Below are 22,942 nucleotides of genomic sequence, written 5' to 3'. Positions count from 1 at the left end.
CCTCAGCCCGCCCTCTTTGCACCTCCTTGTCCGGTCTCCGTGCCCCTAGCAGCACGCTCTCTCCAGGCCCTGCAGGCCCTGCTCAGCTCAGCGTTTTCCTGTTAGAAGTCTGTCCCCAGGGTCCTCTTGCTTCTTTTTTGTCTACTTGCTGAGAAGAGGGGCAGGAACTGCCTGTCTGGAGGTCCCTTGGTAAAGCGTGTGTTCATTTTGCTCCCCGGCAACCTCATGGAAAGCAGGCAGGTTTTCTTAATGTGGTTTTCCTCCAGAATGTCTGCTCTGAAACAGAGGAGAGAGCCAAGTCATTCTGCCACTCTTGGGCCCCTTCTTGGATCTATGACTTGCTCTCCCTTCGGGCCCCACCTGCTTGAGGAAATCAATGAGGCCCACCCCCCCGGAGCGTCAGTGGCAGCGGGGAGGTGATGGGACCCCTGGCCGAGCGTGTTCTCATCGAGTTCTCTTTCCCCTGGAAGTGCTGCTCCAAGTGAGAAGGGCGTCCAGCAGAACAGGCCCTGAGTTGTGCTGAGGGATCTTCCAGGAATGTGTTGGGGTTGGGATTTCCCTTCGCTGCAGGGCACAGATTTGGGCTTTAGGGTAAGTGATCTGAGGGCAGATGTCTGAGGTCAGGGTCTGAGCTCCTGAAGCCAGAAAGAAGGCAGGAAGAGAGGTGTGGGCGTGGCAGCAGGGTGGGGAGGGCTCCCGTCTGTTCTCTCTGCATCGTTTACTCTTGCTCATCCTGATTCACTCAGAGGCTGCCTCTCTGTCTAGTTTTTGTCCCTGGAGAGGCTGCCCATGGCTTCCTCGACGCGGATGCAGAAGCCCATCCTGGTGCTCATTCATGCCCTTGAGCCCTGTCCGGTCATTTCACCTCCAGAAGCCCTGGATTCCTCTTTCGTAAAATGGGAACTTTAATAATAAGGCTTGAATGAAGAAAGCCCCACAGAGTGACCGTAGGGAGTGCGCGTTCAGTCTGTCCATTTCCTTCCTTCCACTGGGAAGAAGCAAGTCAACACTGAGTGAAGGCGGTCCCCTTCTCCAGGAAGGGCTGGAGTAGATGTGTCTGATTTCTGTTCTGAAACCAGCTGACCTTCATAAAGTTCTGGCATGTCTGTGCTGTTTCAAATTATTGAGATAGTGGGGTAGTGGGATCCTGTGGGAGCAGTGATCCTCTTGACTTTCTTTCTTGAAACGTGGTGTAGAATTCCGTAAAGAGGGCAAGCATACCAGCAGGCGTAGTGTCTGGCCCCCAAGCCTTGCTGAGTCCGTTGTTTTTAATTCTCTTTCGGTCTCTGTTCTAGGAGAGCGGCGGTTCCCAGAAGGCAGGGAAGCACGGCCCAGGCCAAGACAAGCCCCATGAGACCTACCGACTGCTGAAGCGCAGGAATCTGATCATAGAGGCCGTCACCAACCTCCGCTTAATCGAGAGCTTATTCACGTAAGGAGTAGTCTGTCTGTCTGTCTTACATTGATAATTAATAAAGCCCACGGGAGTCATTGCCATCCACAGAAAGGACCTAGAGGCATTTGCATCTCTCTTCTGCTGTATAGATTCTCAGAGGAGCCCTTTGTGGTTAGAAAGGATTTAGAGTCTTCTTGTGTGATTTGAAAAGTGTAGACGCTAAGGAATATCTACCCATACACTTGACAGAGAAGCATGGTGGAGCAGAAAACAGGTCACAGGCAAGTGTGTTTGCTCAGCTCCTTCCTTAGACATTTATGCTCAGGACAGCGTGAGCAGAAACTTAGGCAGGTAATAGCATCAGCCTCCACGAAGCCTTTTGTTCAGACAGAATGTTGTATGAACACAAAAGGAAAAGGGACACGTGGAACTTCTGTGCCCTGGTTCAGTGGAGGCTCTGCTGTCTGATTTGGTCTTTCTAGCCCCCTGTTACCACCACATCTTGGGTGGCATACTTGGGCTTCTGAGCAGTCAAGATCAAAGCCTCTTGATTGGAAGGATTCTTACCCTTGAGTCAAGGATGGGAGTTCCTTCACTGGGGGATGGGAGGACCACCTGCAGATACTGCCGGCTGTGTCTCCTCTCCTGGGCACAGAGGCATGGAGCTGGTTGTTCCTGAGGCCCTGTCTGACCCTGCCGTTCTGTGACTGGTGATCTAGAAACATCGCCATAGTGGCTCTGTAAGCTCGAGAGATGTAGGAGGAGAAGAATCAAAGAGCTTCAGAGCTGAGGGTGTCGATGGTGATAAACTGGGCCATTCCTTGGCTGGGTGTTGAATTAACATGGAGACTTAGTGCCATCGTTGTCATGAATCATATAATCTCTTCAGTTCCTGATGGAAGTTTCAGAACATGAAGCTGCTGTGAATGGTGGCCTGTCCTTAGCTAACCCATTTATCTCAGAGAGAGATGATCTTTGCCATCTTAAGAAGTCATCCTTGCAGCAGCAAAACATGCTGTAATTCTCCCCCACTTTAGGCTGGATCCCATCAGGCAGGCGTCAGTTGCCGGGGTTGAGACTGGCCTTCCATGTTGAGACTGTAACTATTAAATGGCTTCTTTTGTGGTGTCACAGAATTCAAAAGATGATCATGGATCAGGAGAAGCAAGAAGGCGTGTCCACCAAGTGCTGTAAGAAATCCATCATCCGCCTGGTGCAGAACCTGTCCGAGGAAGGTCTGCTGAGGCTGTATCGGACGACAGTCATTCAGGATGGCATCAAGAAGAAGGTATCGCACAGCCACCACGCAAGCTGGGCGTTTTCTTCCCAGCTTCTCATATCCTTTCCTTGTTGGTGCCTGGGTTGTTCCTTTGTTGCCGATGACTTGGAGTTTCCCATTATGCCTCCTCACTGGGGCAGCAGAGGATTTATCCCAACTTCCTGTGGAAGCTGGAAACAGAAAAGGGGAATAACTTGCCTGGTGCAGGCTGCGTGAGCCCATGGCAGGGGCCCAGCCCCACAGCTGGCCTCGAAGGGGAGGAGAAAGTGAGGCATATCCAAGTTCAGCTGAGTAGCACTGGGAGAAATTAAGCAACACTTAGAAGGTGGAAAATTCAGGCTAAGCAGCAAGCACGTTATCCACAGAAATCTGCAAAACACACATCCCAGAGGAAACGACAGCAGTGAGTCAGTGAGCATGCCCCACCGGGGCGTCCAGTGAGGACAATAGATCTCTTCTGTCTCAATCTATCTATTTCTGTAAGATTTAAAGTTTGGAGCCCTACTCGTAGCAGCTGCAGCTCAGCAGCTTTGCACATATTTGAAGGCATAAATTTTTCAGGGTCAGAGTCATTTGAGACGCCCGGCTAGGCATGGAGACCAGAGGGAATGGTGCTCCAGGGACGGGCATTTGCAATTCCCTGACCTTTCTTCTGACGACGTTTTAAATCTCTTGCCTTAAGAAAGCTCCGCTTTGATGTTTTCTTTTCTGACTAAGCTGGCAAGGTCATTTAGGGTCTCTTTTACATTATCTTATTTTTTGAGACCTTCAAAATTTGAGAAACAGAGCAATCCCAAAAAGTGGCTTAGGAAACTGTCTCTTCCCTTCTGGGTTGGCAGCCTGCATCAGTTTTCGTACCTGCTCTGAGCCCTCCTGACTTTGCCCCATGCCCGTCCCCAGCCATCCTGCCTCTCATCCCCATGAGCATGGCTGGAAGTCCTGGGCTGTGACCTCTCTCACTAGGGGACAGTTGCCCAGCCAGTCAGCAGCACCACCTCTAGTTTCTGTTGATCTTCCTGGAGCAGGTCTTTCGAATGTGCAGCCTTCCCAGGGCAGTTGCTGGAGGCAGGGATATCTACCCTGTCTAGGAGTCGAGAGCCTCTGTGTTTATAGAGATCTGTAGGTATCCACCGTGTCCCATGCACCCATTTGGCTCCATGTCCACCAGATGGTACCCAAGGGAATGGGCAAGGAGCTGGGGATGGGGAGTGCGTGTCCCAGATAAACGCTGATGATCTGTGCCCAGGACTGGGGGCCTCGTGCCTCAGGGTACCACCGTAGTAGCCCGTTTGCCAGCTGGAAAGGGCCACCGTATTGTACATCTGCCTCAAGCATAAGCTTGAGTTTCTCGGTAGCACTTTGGCACCCAGAGCGTGGGCTGCTGGCAGGCGGCCCTCCGCTTTGCTGGAGCCTCGCTGGCTGGGGTCGCTGTGCCCGGCGCCCACCTTTTGCCATTGCTCCTGCATCTCCTGTGCCATCGGGGGCCTTTGGGAGGTTGGCTGGGCCATTTGGCTGTGAAGAGTGGGGAACCAGGAGTGCTGTGTGTTGGCCCCAGGCTTTCAGATTCTCTGAGGTATTGCTTAACTTCTTTCAATCTCACCTGAACCTCACAAAACCACAAAAAAGAGCTGGCAGGGCAGCGCGGGGGTCCCCTTTTCCCAAGTGAGGGACAGACAGGATGGAGCCAAGTGTGGCTTTTTGGGGTCCCTGCCCAGGTGTGGCCACTGGTTCCCTGTGACCCACCCTCGCTCAGGCCATCTTGGGCAGGAAGCCTGCTGGCCAGTTTGCTGTTAGCAGACCTTACCTTGCTATCTTCTATCAGAGGAAGCCGACCCTCCCGGGTTCAGGTCACCAGGCCTGCCATCTCCTGTATGGCTATCACACCCCTACTCTGCTCAGCCCCACCAAGTCATGTCCATCTGTCAGCCTAGTTAGGGCTCAAGAAATGATCACCACCTTCCTGTTGAACCTCAGTACCTTGGAAACATGAAACCAACACAGGCAGCCTTAAATCCTCTGCCAGCGTGTGCAGAGGCGCAGCTGGCAAGAGTCCCCCGACCGCGCACTCAGCGAGGGGAGACTAATGAAAGCCACTTTCCTCTTCCAGATGGAAGCCCTTAGGATTCCCGGGCACCTGTGGGAGACGCTCTGCTCACAGGAGCGGGGCGTGAGGAGCAGCCCCCCCCAGGTAGCGGCAGGGACCAGTGGGCCATGACAGCCCAGCTGGGGGCCGCAGGGCAGACCGCTCTGTTTCCAGGCCAGAATTCCTCAGCCGTCAGAGCAGCACATTAGCAACGGCAGAGCTTTGTGGCTGGGTGCTTGAGGGATTTGGGTGCCAGAAACTGTCAGGGTAAACTGATCAACATTTCACTTCGTTCCATCAGTGCCACTTGGAAATGTTAATGACAGCAGGCATGACCAGGGATCCACCAGGGAGCCGAGGGATGGGGCTGAGTCTCCCCCTGGCTCCTCCCCTCCCCTTCAGGGACCCCCCCGCATCTCTCTCTGCAGGTGGACCTGGTGGTGCACCCGTCCATGGACCAGAATGACCCCCTCGTGAGAAGTGCCATCGAGCAGGTTCGTTTCCGGATGTCCAATTCAAGCACAGCCAACAGGCAAGTGTCAGCTCCCGGAGGAATTCACAGTAAGGCCGCCCCAGTCCGTGTTCCAACCTGACGCAGTTTCCACAAAAGCCCTTTATTCATGCTTGCGTGCCATCAGTGAATCCACTGGTCTGGAGTTTATGATTCATGATCCCCTGGCCTCAGAGAGGATCCATTTCGAGATTCTTTTTTCATTATCATTTATTTATTTTTGTCTGTGCTGGGTCTTCCTTGTGACGTGTAGGCTTTTTCTAGTTGCAGCAAGCAGGGGCTCCTCTCTAGTTGCTGTGTGTGGACTCCTCATTGCGGTGGCTTCTCTTGTCGCAGAGCACCGGCTCTGGGGCTTTGTTGCCCTGAGGGGTGTGGGATCTTGGTTCCCAGACGAGCGATCAGACCTGTGTCCTCTGCCTGGCAGGCAGATTCTTAACCTCTAAACCACCAGGGAAATCCCTGGATTCTTTAAGACAAAAAAAAAAAAAAAATCCTAACATCCTTCATTCTTTTCTGTCTAATAGAGTGTGGACAGAGTGCTTCAAATCATAGGCCCTGTGACGTGTGAAACTTGCCAAGTTTCATACTAGCTCAGAAGGATTACAGTTGTCTTTCTGAGGTCTTCTCTCTGTTCATAAGCCTCCTGATGGACTGAGAGAAAGCTTGGTGGGAGAACGTTCTCGGTGGAGTTGAAGTTAGAGGCGGGGCCTGGGCAGACACAGGGCTGGATGTGACTCGCAAATGCTGGCTTGTGTGTCTGGCGGTGCCTCAGCCACAGGTGCTGTGAATCAGTTGCTGGTTAATTTCACGTCCCATTCCTGTTTTCTGGCATGGATGGTGTCAGAGGACCCAGCCCAGCAGGCCGCCTTGCTCACAGGGTAGCAGCTGCCCCGGAGGTGGGGATACACTGTCCAGGTCACCCCCACATGTCCAGCGCCCTGACACAATTTGTCCGTTTACGATCACCTGTCCAGCCCCTGCGGGCGGTTGATTTGACTCCGTGGGGCCAGACTCTTGAGGACAGACTGTCGTTTCTCAGCCCTTGGTTTTCTCACGTACTGTCGCCGCATCTTATCCGTGACCTTCAGGATGAAGGCGCCCCAGCCTCCAGTGCCTCAAGAGGAAGCCGAAGAGGAAAGTCAAGGAGAAGAGGGCCCGAGTGGATCAGGAGACGCCCAGCCAAGTGCCTCCTCGAAACCAGAAGGTGGACGGGTGAAAAAGACTCAGGAGAAAATGGGTGTAACCCAGCTGAAAAACTACCACCCTGTCGTAGGTAAAGAGCCGCTCCTTGTCAGGGTCCAGTCGTGTTTCATTTGAGGGGCTTCCCTGGTGCTCAGGTGGCGAAGAATCCACCTGCAATGCGGGAGACGTTCGGTTCAATTCCCAGGGCAGAAAGAACCCCCGGGGAAACAAATGGCTGCTGGCTCCAGTGTTCTTGTCTGGAGAATCCCATGGACAGAGGAGTCTGGGGGGTTAGAGTCCATGGGGTCGTAAAAGAGTTGAACCCGACTTAGTGACTAATACACACACACACAGAGCTCCTTCTGCTGAGTGTCCTTGGGCTGGATCACTCTATAAACCACTGAAAATCTCTGCCTCTCCCGACCCCACAGCCACTGATGAGTTTGAGCATTCATCCAGTTTTCCAGTTTGCAGGTCTCCCACAGGGCTGCCTCCCATCAGCAAGGAGGAGATGGTTGGATGTTGTCACCAAGTCAGCAGACAGGAATCTGAGCAAACTCCGGGAGATGGCAAAGGGCAGGGAAGCCTGGCGGGCTCCAGTCCATGGGGTCGCAAAGAGTGGGGCACGAACGAGCAACTGAAGAACAACAGCTCCCGTCACCCCTCCACCCAGCTGCTCTGACGTCAGCCTGTGCTGGGCCGCGCACACAGCCAGGCCTTCGTAGTCGGAGCTTCAGCTGCAGTTGCTGGTCACAGCGTGCACGTTGGTGGAGGGGCGCAGCGGTGCTAGGGCGCAGACCTCAGGTGGAGATGTCCTGGCAGGGGCCCCAGCGGCCGGGGATGCCGAGCAGGAGGGGTCATCGGTGGGCCCTCACTTGCTGAGTTCTCCAGACACATGGGTCGGCCTTTGCTCTCAAGGCTTCACAGTTAGAAAGTGCAGATGGGGCAGGGGGATCTCACGCGAGGACATGCCCCTGAGCAGCGCACGCGCCTGGGTGGGCGCGAGGCCGCCAAGGGCTGCTCACAGGGTCCGGGCCTGGCGCCGGAGGAGGGGCCCTTGGGCCCCTGTCCTCCTCGCCACATCCTCCTTGTCTCTCACCTGTCTCTCCTCTCTGGGGCATGTCAGGGAGCACTTGGTGTCAAAGAAATAAGCTCTTTAGAAGAACCTGATTTTGGAGCGCTTGCAGTCCCCGTGAGCCTTGATCCTGTCCTGGAGGCCCCCTTCCCCGCTCCCCGCGGCTCACCTCCTCGCTCCCCTCCTTCCGTGCTCTGCCCTGTCCCTCGGGCCTCCTGGCCCTTCCCCCAGTATGCTGCGTGTGGGTGTGCGCTCAGTCGTACCCGACTCTCTGAACCCATGGACTGTAGCCCGCCAGCCTCCTCTGTCCATAGGATTTCCCAGGCAAGAATACTGGAGTGGGTTGCCATTTCCTCCTCCAGGCGATTTGACCCAGGGATCAAACCCATGCCTCTTGGGCCTCCTGTATTGGCAAGTGGGTTCTTTACCAGCGGAGCCACCAGGAAAGAAAGCTAGGCACATTGCATTCACCCTGGGGTGTGTGTCCCCAGATGTCTGCATGGACCAGTCCTTCACCAGCTGCAGGCCGCCCCTTAAGATTTCTCCCTGGGAGACCTTCCAGGCCTCTGCAGAAGTATCGCCCTCCTCTCCCTTTCTTGCTTTATTTTTGGTATCAGCTGTTTCTATCCAGTGTACTGTCTTAGGTAGTTTGTTATTGTCGGTCCTCTAGAAAGTAAGTCCCCTGAGGATGGAAGCATTTGCTGTCTCCCTGACCCCTGGGACCCAGCAGCCCTCGGTCGTTTTTGAATGAAGTAAACCAAAGGGAACCCAGGGTTTTCACGAACCACCCTCCTTCTTTCTCGCCCCAGTTCCTGGGCTGGGGCGCTCTCTAGGGTTTCTGCCCAAAATGCCTCGCCTGCGGGTGATCCACATGTTTCTGTGGTACCTGATCTACGGGCACCCTACCACGGTGGAGGAGCTGAGCTTCTCGGAAAGGAAGGCAGGAGTCCCGTGCTCCTCCGGGAGCAATCTGGAGGCCTCCTTTGATGCCGCAGCCAAGGACACCCAGGACGCAGCCACCTGGGAGGGCGAAGTGGAACTCGCCACGGAGACCGGTGAGATGCCCTGGGCTGGGACGCCACAGCAGGGTCCAGGGGGAGTCGCTGCCCCGATCACCATGCAGACGTCACCCCGGCTTCCTGAGCCTCTGGGCCTCCTGCCCGACGGGGAGGGTCTTGCCCCCGTTTGTGGTGAGAGGGATCCAGGACCAGGGAGGAGAGAGCAGCATCGTGACCGGGAGTCTGGGGCGTGACCCCCGTTTTCTCCTAGTGTTCGTGGATGAAGCCTCCTGGAGGCGCTACGTCCCTCCCATCCCGATCCACAAGGACTTCGGCTTCGGCTGGGCTCTGGTCAGTGACCTCCTTCTGTGCCTGCCCCTCTCCATCTTCACCCAGATCGTGCAAGTCAGCTACAAGGTACGGTGGCTCCCAGGCCGCTGCAGGGGGCTGGTGCCTCAGCTCCACACTGGGGGACCTGCGCTCAGCTGGTCAAGGGAAGATGCCTGTAGTTGGCTGGGGGGTGGGTGGCTGGCCAGATAGATAGATAGATGGATTAAATAGGCAGGCAGGCAGGCAGAGTAGATTGTGGGGGTTGGATGGATGGTGGGTCAAGGGAGATATTTCAAAGACTTGTTCCTTCTAGATCAATCAATAGACAGACAGTTATGGTAGAGCAATAAAATATGTTTTTACAAATTTGGTAAATACAGAAAAAAGGAGAGAATAGAAATTGCCATAGAAATGCCATAACTGTGTCACTCAGAGGCTTCGCTGCTCGTGTTATCTGTGTGTCTTCATCTAGTCTTTTTTTCCTATGCCATGTTTGTGTGTACATGAATGTGTGTATACATGAGAGCTTCCTTTTTTAAAAAAATACTGAATTGAGATCATACTGTGTTTACTCTTTTATCATCTGTTCTTACCACCGAACAATATATTGTGTTTTCCACACCATTGTTTTAACTTGATATTAAGTAAATTCATAGTATTCCTTTTTTAAAAAATTAATTTATTTTAATTGAGAGCTAATTACTTTACAGTATTGTAGTGGTTTTTGCCATACATTGACCTGAATCAGCCAGGGGTGTATAAGTGTCCCCCTGTCCCAAACCCCCCTCCCACCTCCCTCCATAGTATTCCTTTTAAGCACATACCCCAATTTATTTAACCAGTACTGTATTTTTGGACATTTAAATTCTAGTTTCTTGGTGTTGTAAATGACGCAATGATGAATACCTTTTAGTAGCTATATTTGTGGGTAACTCCCAAAATTTTTTCTCCAATAGTAAGGATAGAAGCAGCATCAATGACTTTAAAGGCAATAAGCATCCTTTATCTTTAAAAAACAAAAAAGTATTTATTTGGCTGCTCAGGGTCTTAGTTGTGACACATGGGATCTGGTTCCCTGACCAAGACTCAAACCTGGGCCCCTGCATTGGGAGCAGTGAGTCTCAGCCACTGGACCACCAGGGTAGTCTCATCTTTCATTTTTTAGATATAAATAAATATATTCCCCTGTGCTCCCCCAGGAGTGTTTTAGCACTTCGTATGCCCACCAGCAGTGAGTGAGGCCATGTGTTCAGTCCCCCCAGTGTGGCAGAAAGGTGGGAGGGGAGGGGTGTCTGGGCTGAGAGAGCGATATGGGAGGTGGGGCGGGGAGCGAGGAGGAGGGTCCGTGTCCCCATGGGGCAGATGACCTGGCTCAGCGAGACCTCAGCCCAGAACGTAGCACTGAGTGTTTCTTCACGACTCTTGGAACTTGCCCTGGCCTGGAGGGTGAGCTGAGCACTGAAAATCCCCTCTCAGGTGGACCACCTCGAGGAGTTTCTGAACGACCCCCTGAAGAAGCACACGCTGATCCGCTTTCTTCCCAGGTCCATCCGGCAGCAGCTTCTGTATAAGAGGTGAGGTCCCTGCAGTGACTCGGGGCAGCTGAGGGTCCCGGCAGGCCCCTCCGAATTAGGCTTCTGAGTAATGGTTGACCCGGAAAAAAAAAGGTTTCTGCCTTTTCCAGGTTGTAAAGACCCAAGGTCATTAATTCAGCCACCCTCTGTGACCTTCTAAGCACAGAAGCAAATGTAGTGTGGGCTGGGACATTTTAGCCCTTGATTGGAAGGTTCTTTTAAAAGTAAAATCTGCTGATAAAGACTGCAGGTCATGAAATGGGTTTTCCTTTTGTTATTTCTGATCTCAAGCCCCCCCACCACCACCCCGTGTAGAAGCAGTCCCCACTGCCCTGGGTGGTGATGGGCTGGGGGTCCTGGGTCTCAGTTCAGTGCAGGCCCAAGGCCCGCCCTTGAGGTCCCACAGGTAGAAGAGGGGAGAAGCAGTGAGTCCCATCCCTCACTCCCATCCAACACCCTGATAATGACTGAGCACCCGCCGCCCCCTCTTCCTACAGACGTTTCATTTTCTCGGTGGTGGAGAACCTTCAGAGACTCTGCTTCATGGGGCTACTCCAGTTCGGCCCCACAGAGAAGTTTCAGGATAAAGATCAGGTAAACAGCCTTCACGCCCAGTTGAAGGTGGTTGGTTCTGACTGTTTCCAGACACTAACCCAACTCGGAAGTTGAGCCTCCCCCCTCACCATCTGCTGTCTCCTTTGTAGGTCTTTGTCTACTTGAAGAAGAATGTGGGCATCGTGGACACCACCACCTGTGACCCCCATTACAATGTGGCCCGCAGCAGCCGGCCCTTCGAGAGGCGTTCATACGTCCTGAACTCAATGCAGGACGTGGAGAACTACTGGTTCGATCTGCAGTGCGTCTGCCTCAACACCCCGCTAGGTACCAGCTGTCTTTATGGGACTCCCTGTTTTCCCTCTTTTCTGTGGGGTTAGAGCTGGAAGGAGCTAGAAACCGCCTGCTGGTTTTCAGACTGTCCCCCGGAGGCCTGGAGTATCCTGGAAGCTCCCTTAGAAAGGAATGTGGTGGATCTTACTTGGAAGGGCCCCCAGCCCCCACCGCATTTAGCCCACGCAGCTCCACTTGTGTCTTCATTCACTGGCTTGTTGAGTCGGTATTTACTGAACACCTTGTGTGTGCTTTCTCATCCACACATCACAGCGGGACTTGTGCTGTCTTGGGGAAGACACAGCAGAGAGATCCAGAGTGGGTTAAGTGCTGGGGAGGAAACACACTGGGTGTCGGGTCGAGGGTATTTTCCTAGGCTGGCGAGGATGCAGCCTTTCTGAGCAGGAGAGTTTGAGCTGAGTTCTAAAGGATGAGCCGAGCCATCATGACCAGAGCTGAGAAGCAGAATCAGCCAGTATATGTGGAGGGAGAGTGGCCGCTGGGATGGAGAAGCAGGCAGGAGCCAGACTCGGGGGCCTTGCTGGACCCTTGCAGGAGAACTTGCAAACTTCCAAACTTGCAGGAGACTTTGACTTTATTCTCGGAGCCGCGAGAATCCATTGGTGGTTGTAAGTCAGGATCTCACGTCCTTCAAAGCTGCCCTGGCTTCTGTGTGGACCATTGCCTGAGAGGCACCAGAGCAGGGGCAGAGAGGCCAGCGGGGGACTGTGCCTCGGGTCCTCTGGTGACAGTGAAGGCCAGAGGACAGGTGGGGAGGTCTGGGGGAGGAGCAACTGACCAGACTGTCCAGCAGGTTGGGTGACTCGGGCTTTGTGTTAGGCCTTGTCTTGCGTCGTCTTCTCTGTCTGGCACGTCCTGACCTATGTTCACCTTGCAGATAGCCACCCCCAACTTTAAGCATTCTTTCTCCGAGAAAGCCTTTCCAGCATCTTTGCTGTCATCTGATGTCATTCTGGGAATCCCTTGAGCACGGGAGATTTGGCTTTCATCCCCAGTGTGTCTCAAAGTGCCTGATACACAGGCGACATCCCAAACATGTTTATAAGAATGAATGGAGGGTTTGTAGAAGGCAATAGAACTACCATTCTGCTGCTCTTTCCTCTAAGCCAGTTTTCCTCTGGTCCTGTCTTGCCACTTCTCCCAAGAGAAGAAGGATGCTACATTCCATTTGCACCTGGGAGAGGACTTCCTGTCTTCCTCCTGTCACAGAGCCTGAAGATCAAGGTTACGCTTTGATTTTTGCAAAGCAGGAGCCACATGTGTATTGTCGGTGTGTGAGCTCAGTTGTGACCAACTCTTTTGCAACCCCATGGACTGTATCCCGCCAGGCTCCTCTGTCCATGGGATTTGACAGGCAAGAATCCTGGAGTGGGTTACCATTTCCTTCTCTGGGGTTCTTCCTGATTAAGGGATTGATGAACCTCCTGCGTTGGCAGGCAGATTCTTTTTTGCTGAGCCGCCAGGAAAGCCTGTGATTTGGGTAGAACTGCTTAATGCTAAGAGGCTAACGAGCACTTGTATAGATCATTTAATGGGTCCAGACAAATGTTAGAAACAGTGTGTTTTGTAGACTCCTCTGGCAGCAACAATGAGCTAGGCTTTTAGCATTGCAGATTTTAAAGTGTCCTAATTCCCCTGCATTTTATACTAGATAAAAATTTGTGAACCAGTATGTTATTTGCACCAGAGTCTTTCAGGCTTGACAACGGGTGAATTTCCATCCCTTTTCATGTTCTTAAGCCAAAACATGGGAGGCTTATTGAGTTTGTTAATCAGACATTGACCATCCCTTCAGTCAACAAACATCTGCAGGGGTCGAGGGAGTTCTGCCCCACAGACTGAGGAGAAGCATCATATAAGATGTGCATATCCTACAGGGTGGGGCTCGCAGAGCGTGAGTGCACCGGCAGCTCTGGGGAAGCGTGTTGAAATGTGGGTTACTGGGCGCTGTCCAGGGACTTGGACTCAGCAGTCCTGGGGGTGGCCTAAGACTGCGTCTCCAGCAGGCAGCTTGGCAGTGCCAAGCAAGGCATCGCCTGAGGTCCTCTTAGGTTCACGGTCCATTCAGATGCACGACCCTGGGTGAACTCTTTGGAGCCTCCTGAGCCTCAGTTTCTTCATTCCCAATCTGGGAACACCACCGCCGCTGCCGTCTTGTGGAGTTGAGGGGAAGCTTGAACCAGACGTTTCATCTGAAGCTCTGGGTGAGAGGTGCAGGCATGGGCTCTGCCTGTTGCCTCTCGCCACCGGCCAGGCTGAAGTCTCCAGCTGACCATGTTACAGGCGGCTCTTTGATAGTCTGCAGATTATCATAACCTTCCCTGGCCTGACTCAAGCAGTCATTTTAATTAATTAATTAGTTATTTATGGCTGTGCTGGATCTTCACTGCTATGCATGGGCTTTCTCTAGTTGCGGAGAGTGGGCTTCTCATTGCAGTGGCTTCTCTTATTGCGGAGCCCAGGCTCTAGCACACAGGCTCAGTAGTTGTGACACGCGGACTTAAGTTGTCGCGCGGCATGTGAGATCTTCGTGGACCAGGGATCAAACCCAGGTCCCCTGCATTGGCAGGCAGATTCTTAACCACTGGACCACCAGGAAAGTCCCTCAAGCAAAGGTTTTAATCATGTTTCACATTTCTCTGCAAGAAGTGCAGTTTGCTTACTTTCTCCTCTTAAGCCAATGCCCCTCTGCAGAGGGCATTCAGGGATCCTGGTGAAGAGACAGCAAGCATACCTCAGAGCTGTGTGGTCTTGTTTGTCATGTCCGATACTTTGTAACCCCAGGGGCTGTAGCCCGCCAGGCTCCTCTGTCCATGGGATTCTTCAGGCCAAGGATACTTTACTGGAGTGGGTTACCATTTCCTCCTGCAGGGTATCTTTTCAACGCAGGGTTTGAACTCGCATTTCCTGCATTGGTAGGCGGGTTCTTTACCACTGAGCCCGTGGGTAAGCCCAGGCCTATGGCCTGCGACTCCCCGGGGCATCCACCAGGAAGAGAGAAGGCGTGGGGTTTCTCCGGCTGCCTGCTCGCCTCCCCGCCTTTATAGAATCCAGGCTGTGTGCAGTCTCTTTTCTCAGGTTCACCCACCAGCCTTAACTCTTCCTTCTGCTCCCCCGCGACATGACGATGTAAGACGTTTTGTGCAAAGAGGTCCACCCATTTCAGCCCCTCTCCCCTGATGGCGAGCGAGCCTGGTCCCAGAAAGGGGATTCACTCCTCTTGCCACCAGCAGCGGCAGACCTTGGCGGGAAGGTGTCATCAGCGGAACTCGCGTCTCTTTCCTAGGCGTGGTGCGCTGCCCGCGTGCCCGGAAGAGCAGCGGCCCGGACCAGGGCAGCGATGAGGAGGGCAGAATGCAGAAGGAGCAGGAGAACGCCATGGACAAGCACACGCTGGAGCGCAAGTGTGCCATGATGGAGTACACCATGTACGTCCCGCCCCGGCCCCGCCGTGCCGGCCCTGAGTGCAGAGCCGCGGGGGCCTCGTCCTGCGGGCAGTGGGCGCCCCCCGCCCCCAGTCAGACTCCCCGTCAGGCCTGGAGGCTGAGTCCCTGGTGTGGGGGCTGCGGGTTGGTGGCCGTGGCTCACTCTGGCCCCAGCCATGAGGCAGTTAGCCCCACTATTGTCAAAAACTAAAAAGTACCAGTTGCCAAAGTTCAAAAAGAACCAATTGCTGAAGTTCAAAAGCTGGGAGTTTTACATAGAAATCTGGATTTTTGACAAATTCTTTACTGCGACCTGTCAGGTGTCTTTGTGGGAAGGTAGCAGTTGCAGTACATGTCCCCACCCACTCCACGGGCTCTCTCCTCAGCTCCCAAGGAGGCTCGGGGTCTGTTTCTTTCCCGACTCTCAGGGGCAGCCGCGAGGTCGTGGATGAAGGCATCATCCCCGGAGACGGCCTGGGAGCCGCGGGGCTCGACTCCAGCTTCTACGCACACCTGAAGCGCAATTGGATCTGGACCAGCTACATCATGGACAAGGCCAAAAAGGTGGGCGTCCGTCCTGGGACATCCCACCCCGCTCCCCGGCCATCACTCCTCACCCACCTCCCCCTTCCCTGGCTCACAGAGTTTATTTTTGTTTTTAAGTTTTACCTGCTCTCTTTCTGTTTTTAGCTGCCCTGGGTCTTGGTTGCTGTGTGCAGGCTTTCTCTAGTTGTGGCGAGAGGGGGCTGATCTTCGTTGCGGTGCTCAGGCGTCTTGTTTCAGTGGCTCCTCTCTGTTGTGGAGCACAGGCTCCAGGGTGCTCGGGCTTCAGTAGTTGAGGCGCACAGGCTTAGTTGACCCACGGCACGTGGGATCTTCCCAGACCGGGGATCGAACCTGTGTCCCCTGCATTGGCCAGTGGATTGTTAACCACTAGACCACCAGGAAAGTCCCAGCTCACAGTTTTTGCATTGGTCAAACCAAAATTGACCAGACACACAAGTAATTGCATCTGTAAGTACCGAAGGTACAGCAGGACTTTGTAAATATCTGCCTGACTTTCTTTTTTCTTTCCCGTCATGGTTGCTAATTTATTCTTCGATGAGGATAAGTATTCCTTTTAAAAAGAAAGAAAGGAAAATCTAAGAGGTCACACGAGAGGGGTGTGTGCCATAGGAAGGTGGCAGTCCCTGCGCCGCCTCTTCACCAGGGACTAAACACTCAGCACTGCGGCTGCACTGGGTTCCTGGGGGCCCAGGGAAGCTCACACTTCATCCAGTGCCATCCTTGTCTTTCAGGAGACCACCGCATCAGAGAATGGGCTCACGATGAGGCTGCAGACGTTTCTGTCCAAGCGCCCGATGCCCCTTGGGGCTGGAGGTACGTGGGCTGGGAGCTCAGCAGAAACGGATGCAGGGCCGGCTTGGGCCGGTGGGGCCGCTGCACCTGTTCCAGCCTTTGGGGGGCTTCTGCAACGCCGGGCTCCTCTGCTTGTTTCCAGGCAATGGCAGGTTGACGGTCTGGGGCGACGCTCGAGCCGGATCCGGGCTTTGTGCTGAGAGAGATGAGCACGTCGAGATGGAGCGAGAATCCACACTGGAGCGGAACCAGAAAGTGAAGGGTGGGAAAAGCCAGAAGCGCAAACGGCTGAAGAAGGACCCAGGGAAGAAGATCAAGAGGAAGAAGAAAGGTTTGGTGATGATCATTTGTGTTTGTGAGGCTTGCCTTTGCCCGGTCCAGCCAGGGACGGACAGCAGCCTCCCCGTAGCCCGGCCTGAGTGCTGCCCTCAGACTGTAGTTCACTCCCTCCGGTTGCAGCGCTAACTCTGTGTGGTTGTGTTTTGTTTTCCAAGCCCAGCCTATTGGTCGAGAGGGCCTTAAACTTTGTATGCATCCCCCCTGCTTTCTCCGTCGCGGTAGCATATAGAGCCATTGCAGTTAGTGATTCCCTCTGTTCACATTTCTAATTTCATCTCAACTGGGAAAAAAAACCTTGGCAAAAATCCTCAGCCAAGTCCTCATCACAACCAATCCAAATCCTGTTATTCTCTTGGTTCACCTTTTAACATTGGCATTTGTGCTCAGGGCTAAGTTTCAAGTTGTATTTTTAAATCAGAGGGAACGTGGGAGTCGTTAAAGGCTGCAGGATCCCTCTGGATCTTGTGAACCCCTTGTGCATGCTGCCTCTTTGATTCCCGTTTTGAATTCTTCATTTGGGCATCATTTACAGTGAAGGAGGGCAGCGAGGAGACCAGTGTCCAGGTTTTATCCCCTTTTATGTCACTTCAGTGGACTGTGCGTTTTAACAACAATCTGATAGCTTTAGCTATTTCAGCTGAGAGCAGAATGCTTTAACAGGAACCCATTTTTAGTGATTTACTCGGCTGGTGCTCATAACAAATAGCCTCGCATCAGCTGAAATGGCCCCCTGCGTTTAGCCTGTCCAGATATGTGTAAGATCAAATTGGCTTGAAAAGACCTGAATTCACTGCAAAGCAAAATCCAATGGTGGTGTTGCTTTGAATGCAAATGATCTTGCCCACTTTTCTCCTGCTCTCATTTGAAATACGCTCACTAAGCAAACAGTCTTTTGGAATTGGCGGCAGCATATGGCATCTGCCTTTGCAACTCCTGCCAGTGTTTCCCAGCAGGGAGGGGAGCGGAGGGTGGAGTCTGGGGAAACCCAGTGGTTGAGAGCTCAGGGTTCCCTATCCTAACTGCTCTTCCTAGGATTTGTGACTTCAGGCAAGGTGCTGGGTCTCTGTGCATTTCAGATTCCTCACCTGCCAAATGGGGATAATAGTTGTATGCTTCTCCTAGCGTTGTCGCCAAGTATTATTTTAATTGTAAGTGAATATATGTAAAAAGCTTAAGCCAGTGTTTGGCACCCAGTAAATATTCCATAATGTTTGTGATTGTTATTATTTAGATAGTAGCTCCTTTGCACTAGGCACTGCGCTAGGTGTTTTTCAGCCGTCTGGGTCAGTCCTGAAGTTATTTAGCCCTGGACAGTGGGCCTTGCTGTCCCCCTGCCGCACCAGAGTGTACACAGCATCTCTGAGGTTGCAGAGCGGGGAATGGTGGGGTCCCACTCATCTGGAGAGCATGCCCCAAGCAGGTTCCTTCAGAGGGCTTCTAAAGGAGGCAAGGCGCCTTCAGAGGACTCAGTGCCTCCGAGGGAAAGAGTAGAGACGGGCAGATAACTGCATCAGGCTGCCCAGCCTGTCACCATGAAATCTGACCAAAGAGAAATGATGAAAGGGGTTAAAAAAAATCTGTCCCGTTGGACTGAGTCTTTTGTGGCTAGTTGACATGACTCCCCACTCGATGAGACGCTGATAACTGACACCTTGATCCAAGCCCACCCCCTGGATAGGGACCCTTCCGCTCTCCAGAGTAACAGCTCTCAAACAGTTGTTCAAAGCCCCCTCTGCTCTCCCTGCCTCAGAAGAGCTCCCGGAAGACAAGAACAAAAGGCGTTACCATGACGAGGCGGACCAGAGCGCCCTGCAGAGGATGACGCGGCTGCGGGTCACCTGGTCGCTGCAGGAGGACGGGCTGCTCATGCTCTGCCGGATCGCCAGCAACGTCCTCAACACCAAGGTGCGCCCCGCTCCCACTCACCTCCTCCGCCACCCCACCACACCCTCAACACCAAGATGCGCATCCCCCCTGCCCGCCCCCACTCACCTCTCCCCACCCCATCCCACCCCCAACCCCGGCTCCACCCCAGCTTCCGGCCTGCTGATTGTGAGTCCCTCTCCTCCGGGTGGTCTTTCTAGTCTGACCTACACAGGGAGGAGCATGGCCCTGGGACCACCCATCCTGTCTACTCCACTCGGCCCATGGGGGAAGCATCTCCCAGAATCCTCCCAGTGAACCCCGCACTCACCTTTGCACCTCTCCCTCCAGCCTTCGGCTCACACATCTGTGTCTTTGCCTGGCTGCATGCCACACAGCTCGGGCTTGCCTGGTGGCTCAGATGATAAAGGACCCACCTGCCAGTGCAGGAGACGCGGGTTTGATCTCTGGGTCGGGAAGATTCCCCGGAGAAGGGAACGGCAACCCACTCCAGTATTCTCGCCTGGGAAATCCTATGGATGGAGGAGCCTGGCGGGCTACAGTCCATGGGGTCGCAAAGGGTCGGACGTGACTTAGTAAACAGCAGCAACAAACAGCGCCACACAGCTGAGAGCTGCACTCGCTGTCTCTTCACCGGGATTCTGTCCCTCCCCTGCTCCCCGCCTCCCACCCTCATCTGCCTGGAATAGTCCTGTTTATCTTTCATTTACTGCTTATCATCTCTGGAAAGACACCATTGATCTTGCCGAAAGGAAGTGGTTACTGCGCTCTTGCTCTGCCCTTTGGACGCATACATGTCATGCTGCTTCTCTGGCTTCTGGCCTTTCTTGGCCCACCGGAGTGGCTGCTTCTAGAGGCAGAGAGACTTCTTCCTCATTTGTGTAGCTGTGGCCCCGTCACATGGTGGCTTCCGCATAGTAATCCCTCGGACAGTGTGGACCAAGTCAGCATGGGGTGGTGGCCATGCCCAGGTTCGTGCCCGGGTTCATGCCCCACCTTCCAGCCACACCAAGGCCAGTGTCCCATGAGGCTGGTCCATAGCAGCCCCCAGGAGCGTGGGCTCCACCAGCAGCCCGTCCAGGGCCCCTGCAGGTAGTAACAGCCCCAGGCAGAGCGGTGCAGCCGCTTCACAGCATGGTCAGTGTTTGCTGTCCTGCCGTGCTGGCCAAGAGAAACCCACCCAGAGGCTACGTGTCCTGGTTGCTCTCTGCCTTTAATTTAAACTCATTAAACCCCTTTGCTTGATCATTTTCTTACCCCTTTGTGCGTTCCTAAATTCCAACCCAGCCCTCTCTGCCAGGAGGAACCTGGAGGCGTGTTGCTGTCCTTCATGCCTGGCCCTTGTCTCTTCACGGTGATGATGGGAGAGGCCTGCATGGACCCTCCACTCACTCACTTCAGCTCACACCAGACTCCCTGGCGCCCTCATGCTCAGGCACTAAGGAAAAACCTTGTCATCACGCCCTTTCCTCGCCTGGGCTCGGCCTTCCTGCGTGTGTTCCCTGAGAGGGGCCCTGCGCCTGGGACTCAGTGCGTTCTGTTTCCATCAGTGTGACCACAGGCGCCACACACAGCGTTTCTGAGCACAAACCATGTCACAGACCTCCTGACCTCCCCTAACATTGCCTTCCAGTCAGTGTTACCCAGCACCCTCCAGGCACCTCTGTTAGTCGCCAGGAGACACTTCCCACTGGACGCCGAGGCTGTGTCCTACTGCTCTCTTCCCAGCCCCCACTCGGGGCCAGGCCCGTGGTCAGTGTCCAGTAATTGTGGCCGAGTTGTGTGTCTGCTGAGGGAAGAGGCTGCACAGACTGACTCCCCCTCCCTCACACTAGTGACCCCTGCCGTGGGCTCCGGGGCCGCTGACCTTCCGTCTCGGCTTGTGTCTGATCCAGGTGAAGGGCCCGTTCGTCCCCTGGCAGGTCGTGCGGGACATCCTGCACTCGACCTTGGAAGAGTCCCTGGATAAAACCTCCCTGTCGGTTGGACGAAGAGCTCGCTACATAATCAAAAACCCACAAGCCTATCTGAACTACAAGTAAGCCGCCTTTGAACTTCTGGAACTCCACGTCGAGGGTGTCCCCGGGCTTCTCGCTTATTCTTTCCTCTTTTTCGTCCCATCTGCATAAGAGTCAGCTGTAGAATCCAGGTGGATAAAGTCTGAGTCTTCCAGGAGCACATCAGATGTGTTTTGGAGGCTGTTCGTGAGGTGGTCCTTGATCCGGGGGGCCGGGTGTGATTCCGGGCACTCGCATGTAAGGTGTTGTTTTAGACTTCAGGATGCCTTGTGAAGCCGGAGCGGTTCTCTGTAGTTGCGACCAGCAGGAGGGTGGGGCCAGCGGGGACCCGAGCAAGGTTGAGAGAAGCTGCTTCCACCAGCTGATGCCCATGCCGTGGGTCAGTGCGAAGGCTTGGCTGCAGGTTGACCCCAAGCCCTGGGCCATGTGCAGTCAGCCAGCTTGGAGGAGAGGCACCCCTGCCCTGGATCGCGGAGGAGACTCAGCTCTTCCGGGCTTCTGGGTCTCAGCACTGCTGACACGTGGGGCTGGATCATTTGTTGTGGGGCATCTTGTGCTCTGTGGGATGTCTAACAGCATCCGTGTCTCCGCCTACTAGGCACCAGTAGCAATCCCCCCTCCCCAACTGTGACAATGAACAGTGTCTTCACATGTCTCCCACGGGGCCCAGATCGCTCCCGATGAGAACCACTGGGTTAGACGCACCAAGGGGCCTCCCTATGTGAAGCCGCTTGCCCAGCGCATGGATGCTCAAACGTTCTATCAGAAAGGGCTGTGATCCCCTAATCCAAAGTCCTCTTTTTTTCCCCAAATGGAAACAGGCCCATAGAGAGGATGGGAGCTGACTGGGTGATGGAGAGCTGCAGTGAGTGTGGTCTGGGACTTGGGCTTCCTGGCCCCCTCCTGACGCTCTTCCTCTTGTCCTGCAGCAGCCGAGGCGGGGGGACTAGAGGGCTTGCAGGGCTTGCTGACCTGAGTCTCCGTCCTCACCGCAGTTCAGAGCCGTGGGGCCTGGGCCAAGGCGCTTATCCCCACAGAGGCTGTTTCCCCACCTGTGAGCCGGGAGATACTGATAGTAACCACACCTGTTCCCCCTGGCCCTTGGCCTCTGTGTGACCTCGGGGGCAGGGGTCCCTACAGCTCACCAAGCCACGAAATGGAATGACAGCCTCATGACCTTGCAAGCTCCTTATGAGGGTCAGAAGTGCCCGGCTCCCAGGAACTCAACAAACACTAGTTGTCTTTCCCTCTGTTTCCTGGTGGGCAGGTCAGACTATTCTGTCACCATGGAGATGTGAAAATGTGTGTGGTGGACAAAGGGTGATGGAGGAGCCCGGGACTGTTAATACCAACCCCTGGGGCCTATTTTTAAGTTTATGATATGCTTCCGCATAGATCTCTCTCAGGGTCCTGCCCAAACCCCTGTGAGGGGCAGGAGGGCGGGAGCTTGGAGAAGCCGAGGTGTGAAGTGTAAGCGGTAACAGGCTGACCCCAAACCCTTCATTTTTGAAAGCTGTGGTCACCCAGCCGGCACACAGCGGTCACACGTCATGATTGGCCGACACCAGCAGTGTTAAAAATCTTCAGTGGTTCTGAACGTGGGCATGGTTGCAGTGCCCAGACTTCCCTGTGGTCCATTTTCCTGCAGGGTCTGCCTCGCCGAGGTGTACCAGGATAAGGCGCTTGTCGGGGAGTTCCTGAGTCGAAAAGGTGACTACGGAAACCCAAAGGTGGGTGCCGTGCGGTGGTTGGGCGCAGCCTGTCTTGAGACTGGGGTTTCTAGGTTTCCAGACCCAGAGGTCTGGTCCTCTGGGTCCCATGGTGCCTCTGCCAGCCTTGCAGACCTGGACTTTTCCCGCGCAAGTTTGGGAAATTGACTTGTCAGGTTTTTGGCTGTGAACCTCTCTTGATCTGGCTCCAGCATCAGATTTTTTAAAGACGATTAGAATTTGGCTTGCCTCTTGGCAATGCTGCTGTACCTTGGGTCTATTCTGTTAAGAAAATAGGGCAGCTCTTCAGAAATTACAAACAGCTAGACTCCCAGAAAGCTCATGGATAGGCAATGAGTTTTCTGTCTGACTTTTCTATGGGTAGGGCTGGGACAGGGACTGACCAGGAAGGAAGCTGTGTTTCCAGACCCAGGCTCCTCTGCCGTGTGGCTCACGGTCTGCTTACCCCTCATTCGCTGAGCCGGCACTGGACTCCGCCGTGTGCGTGTCCAGCCTTGGCGCCAGCCGAGGCCAGTGAGTCAGGCAGAGAAGTGGACGCCGCAGAACAGTGCAGCCACCCCAAAAGAGGAAAGCACAGGCTGCTGAGGTCACAGGGGGAGAATTAGGAGTGCTTCTGATGCAGGTGACAGAAGAAAACCTAACACTGACTTACGGCTTTTTCACCCCCATGTGCTAAGCAGCCTGGAAGAAGGCTGCCCCACACAGGTGCAGCAGAGCAGAAACGTCTTCAGGGTCCCAGGTTCATTCTGTCACTCACTCCCCATCCCCAGGGGTCAGCTTTCTGTCTTCACGCTGGCCACCTCCTGGCTGCCAGGTAGCTGCTGAAGCTGACATCTCACTGCAGAAGCCC

The 22,942-nt window shown here is 54.1% G+C and overlaps 1 protein-coding gene across 2 annotated transcripts in view; it reads left to right on the top strand.

Annotated features, from left to right (window-relative positions):
- GTF3C1 (general transcription factor IIIC subunit 1) overlaps nt 1–22,942 on the top strand; it is a 77,675-nt gene that overhangs the window by 39,054 nt on the left and 15,679 nt on the right. Inside the window, exons 11-26 of one of the 2 annotated variants that reach the window (XM_065924544.1) lie at nt 1,296–1,432; nt 2,531–2,684; nt 5,187–5,290; nt 6,358–6,542; nt 8,336–8,581; nt 8,796–8,941; nt 10,331–10,428; nt 10,926–11,022; nt 11,133–11,310; nt 14,624–14,765; nt 15,191–15,326; nt 16,061–16,142; nt 16,264–16,452; nt 18,211–18,365; nt 20,240–20,382; nt 22,011–22,092. In XM_065924544.1, coding sequence (XP_065780616.1) covers nt 1,296–1,432; nt 2,531–2,684; nt 5,187–5,290; nt 6,358–6,542; nt 8,336–8,581; nt 8,796–8,941; nt 10,331–10,428; nt 10,926–11,022; nt 11,133–11,310; nt 14,624–14,765; nt 15,191–15,326; nt 16,061–16,142; nt 16,264–16,452; nt 18,211–18,365; nt 20,240–20,382; nt 22,011–22,092 — 2,274 coding nt within the window. Of the gene's footprint in view, nt 1–1,295; nt 1,433–2,530; nt 2,685–5,186; nt 5,291–6,357; nt 6,543–8,335; nt 8,582–8,795; nt 8,942–10,330; nt 10,429–10,925; nt 11,023–11,132; nt 11,311–14,623; nt 14,766–15,148; nt 15,327–16,060; nt 16,143–16,263; nt 16,453–18,210; nt 18,366–20,239; nt 20,383–22,010; nt 22,093–22,942 lie in introns of both variants that reach the window. The other variant, XM_065924543.1, reaches the window with a different exon arrangement.

The sequence above is a fragment of the Muntiacus reevesi genome, chromosome 2 (assembly GCF_963930625.1).
Source record: "Muntiacus reevesi chromosome 2, mMunRee1.1, whole genome shotgun sequence".
NCBI lineage: Eukaryota > Metazoa > Chordata > Mammalia > Artiodactyla > Cervidae > Muntiacus > Muntiacus reevesi.
The sequence above is the reverse complement of the archived record's forward strand: the minus strand, read 5'-3'. Positions and strand labels throughout refer to the sequence as shown.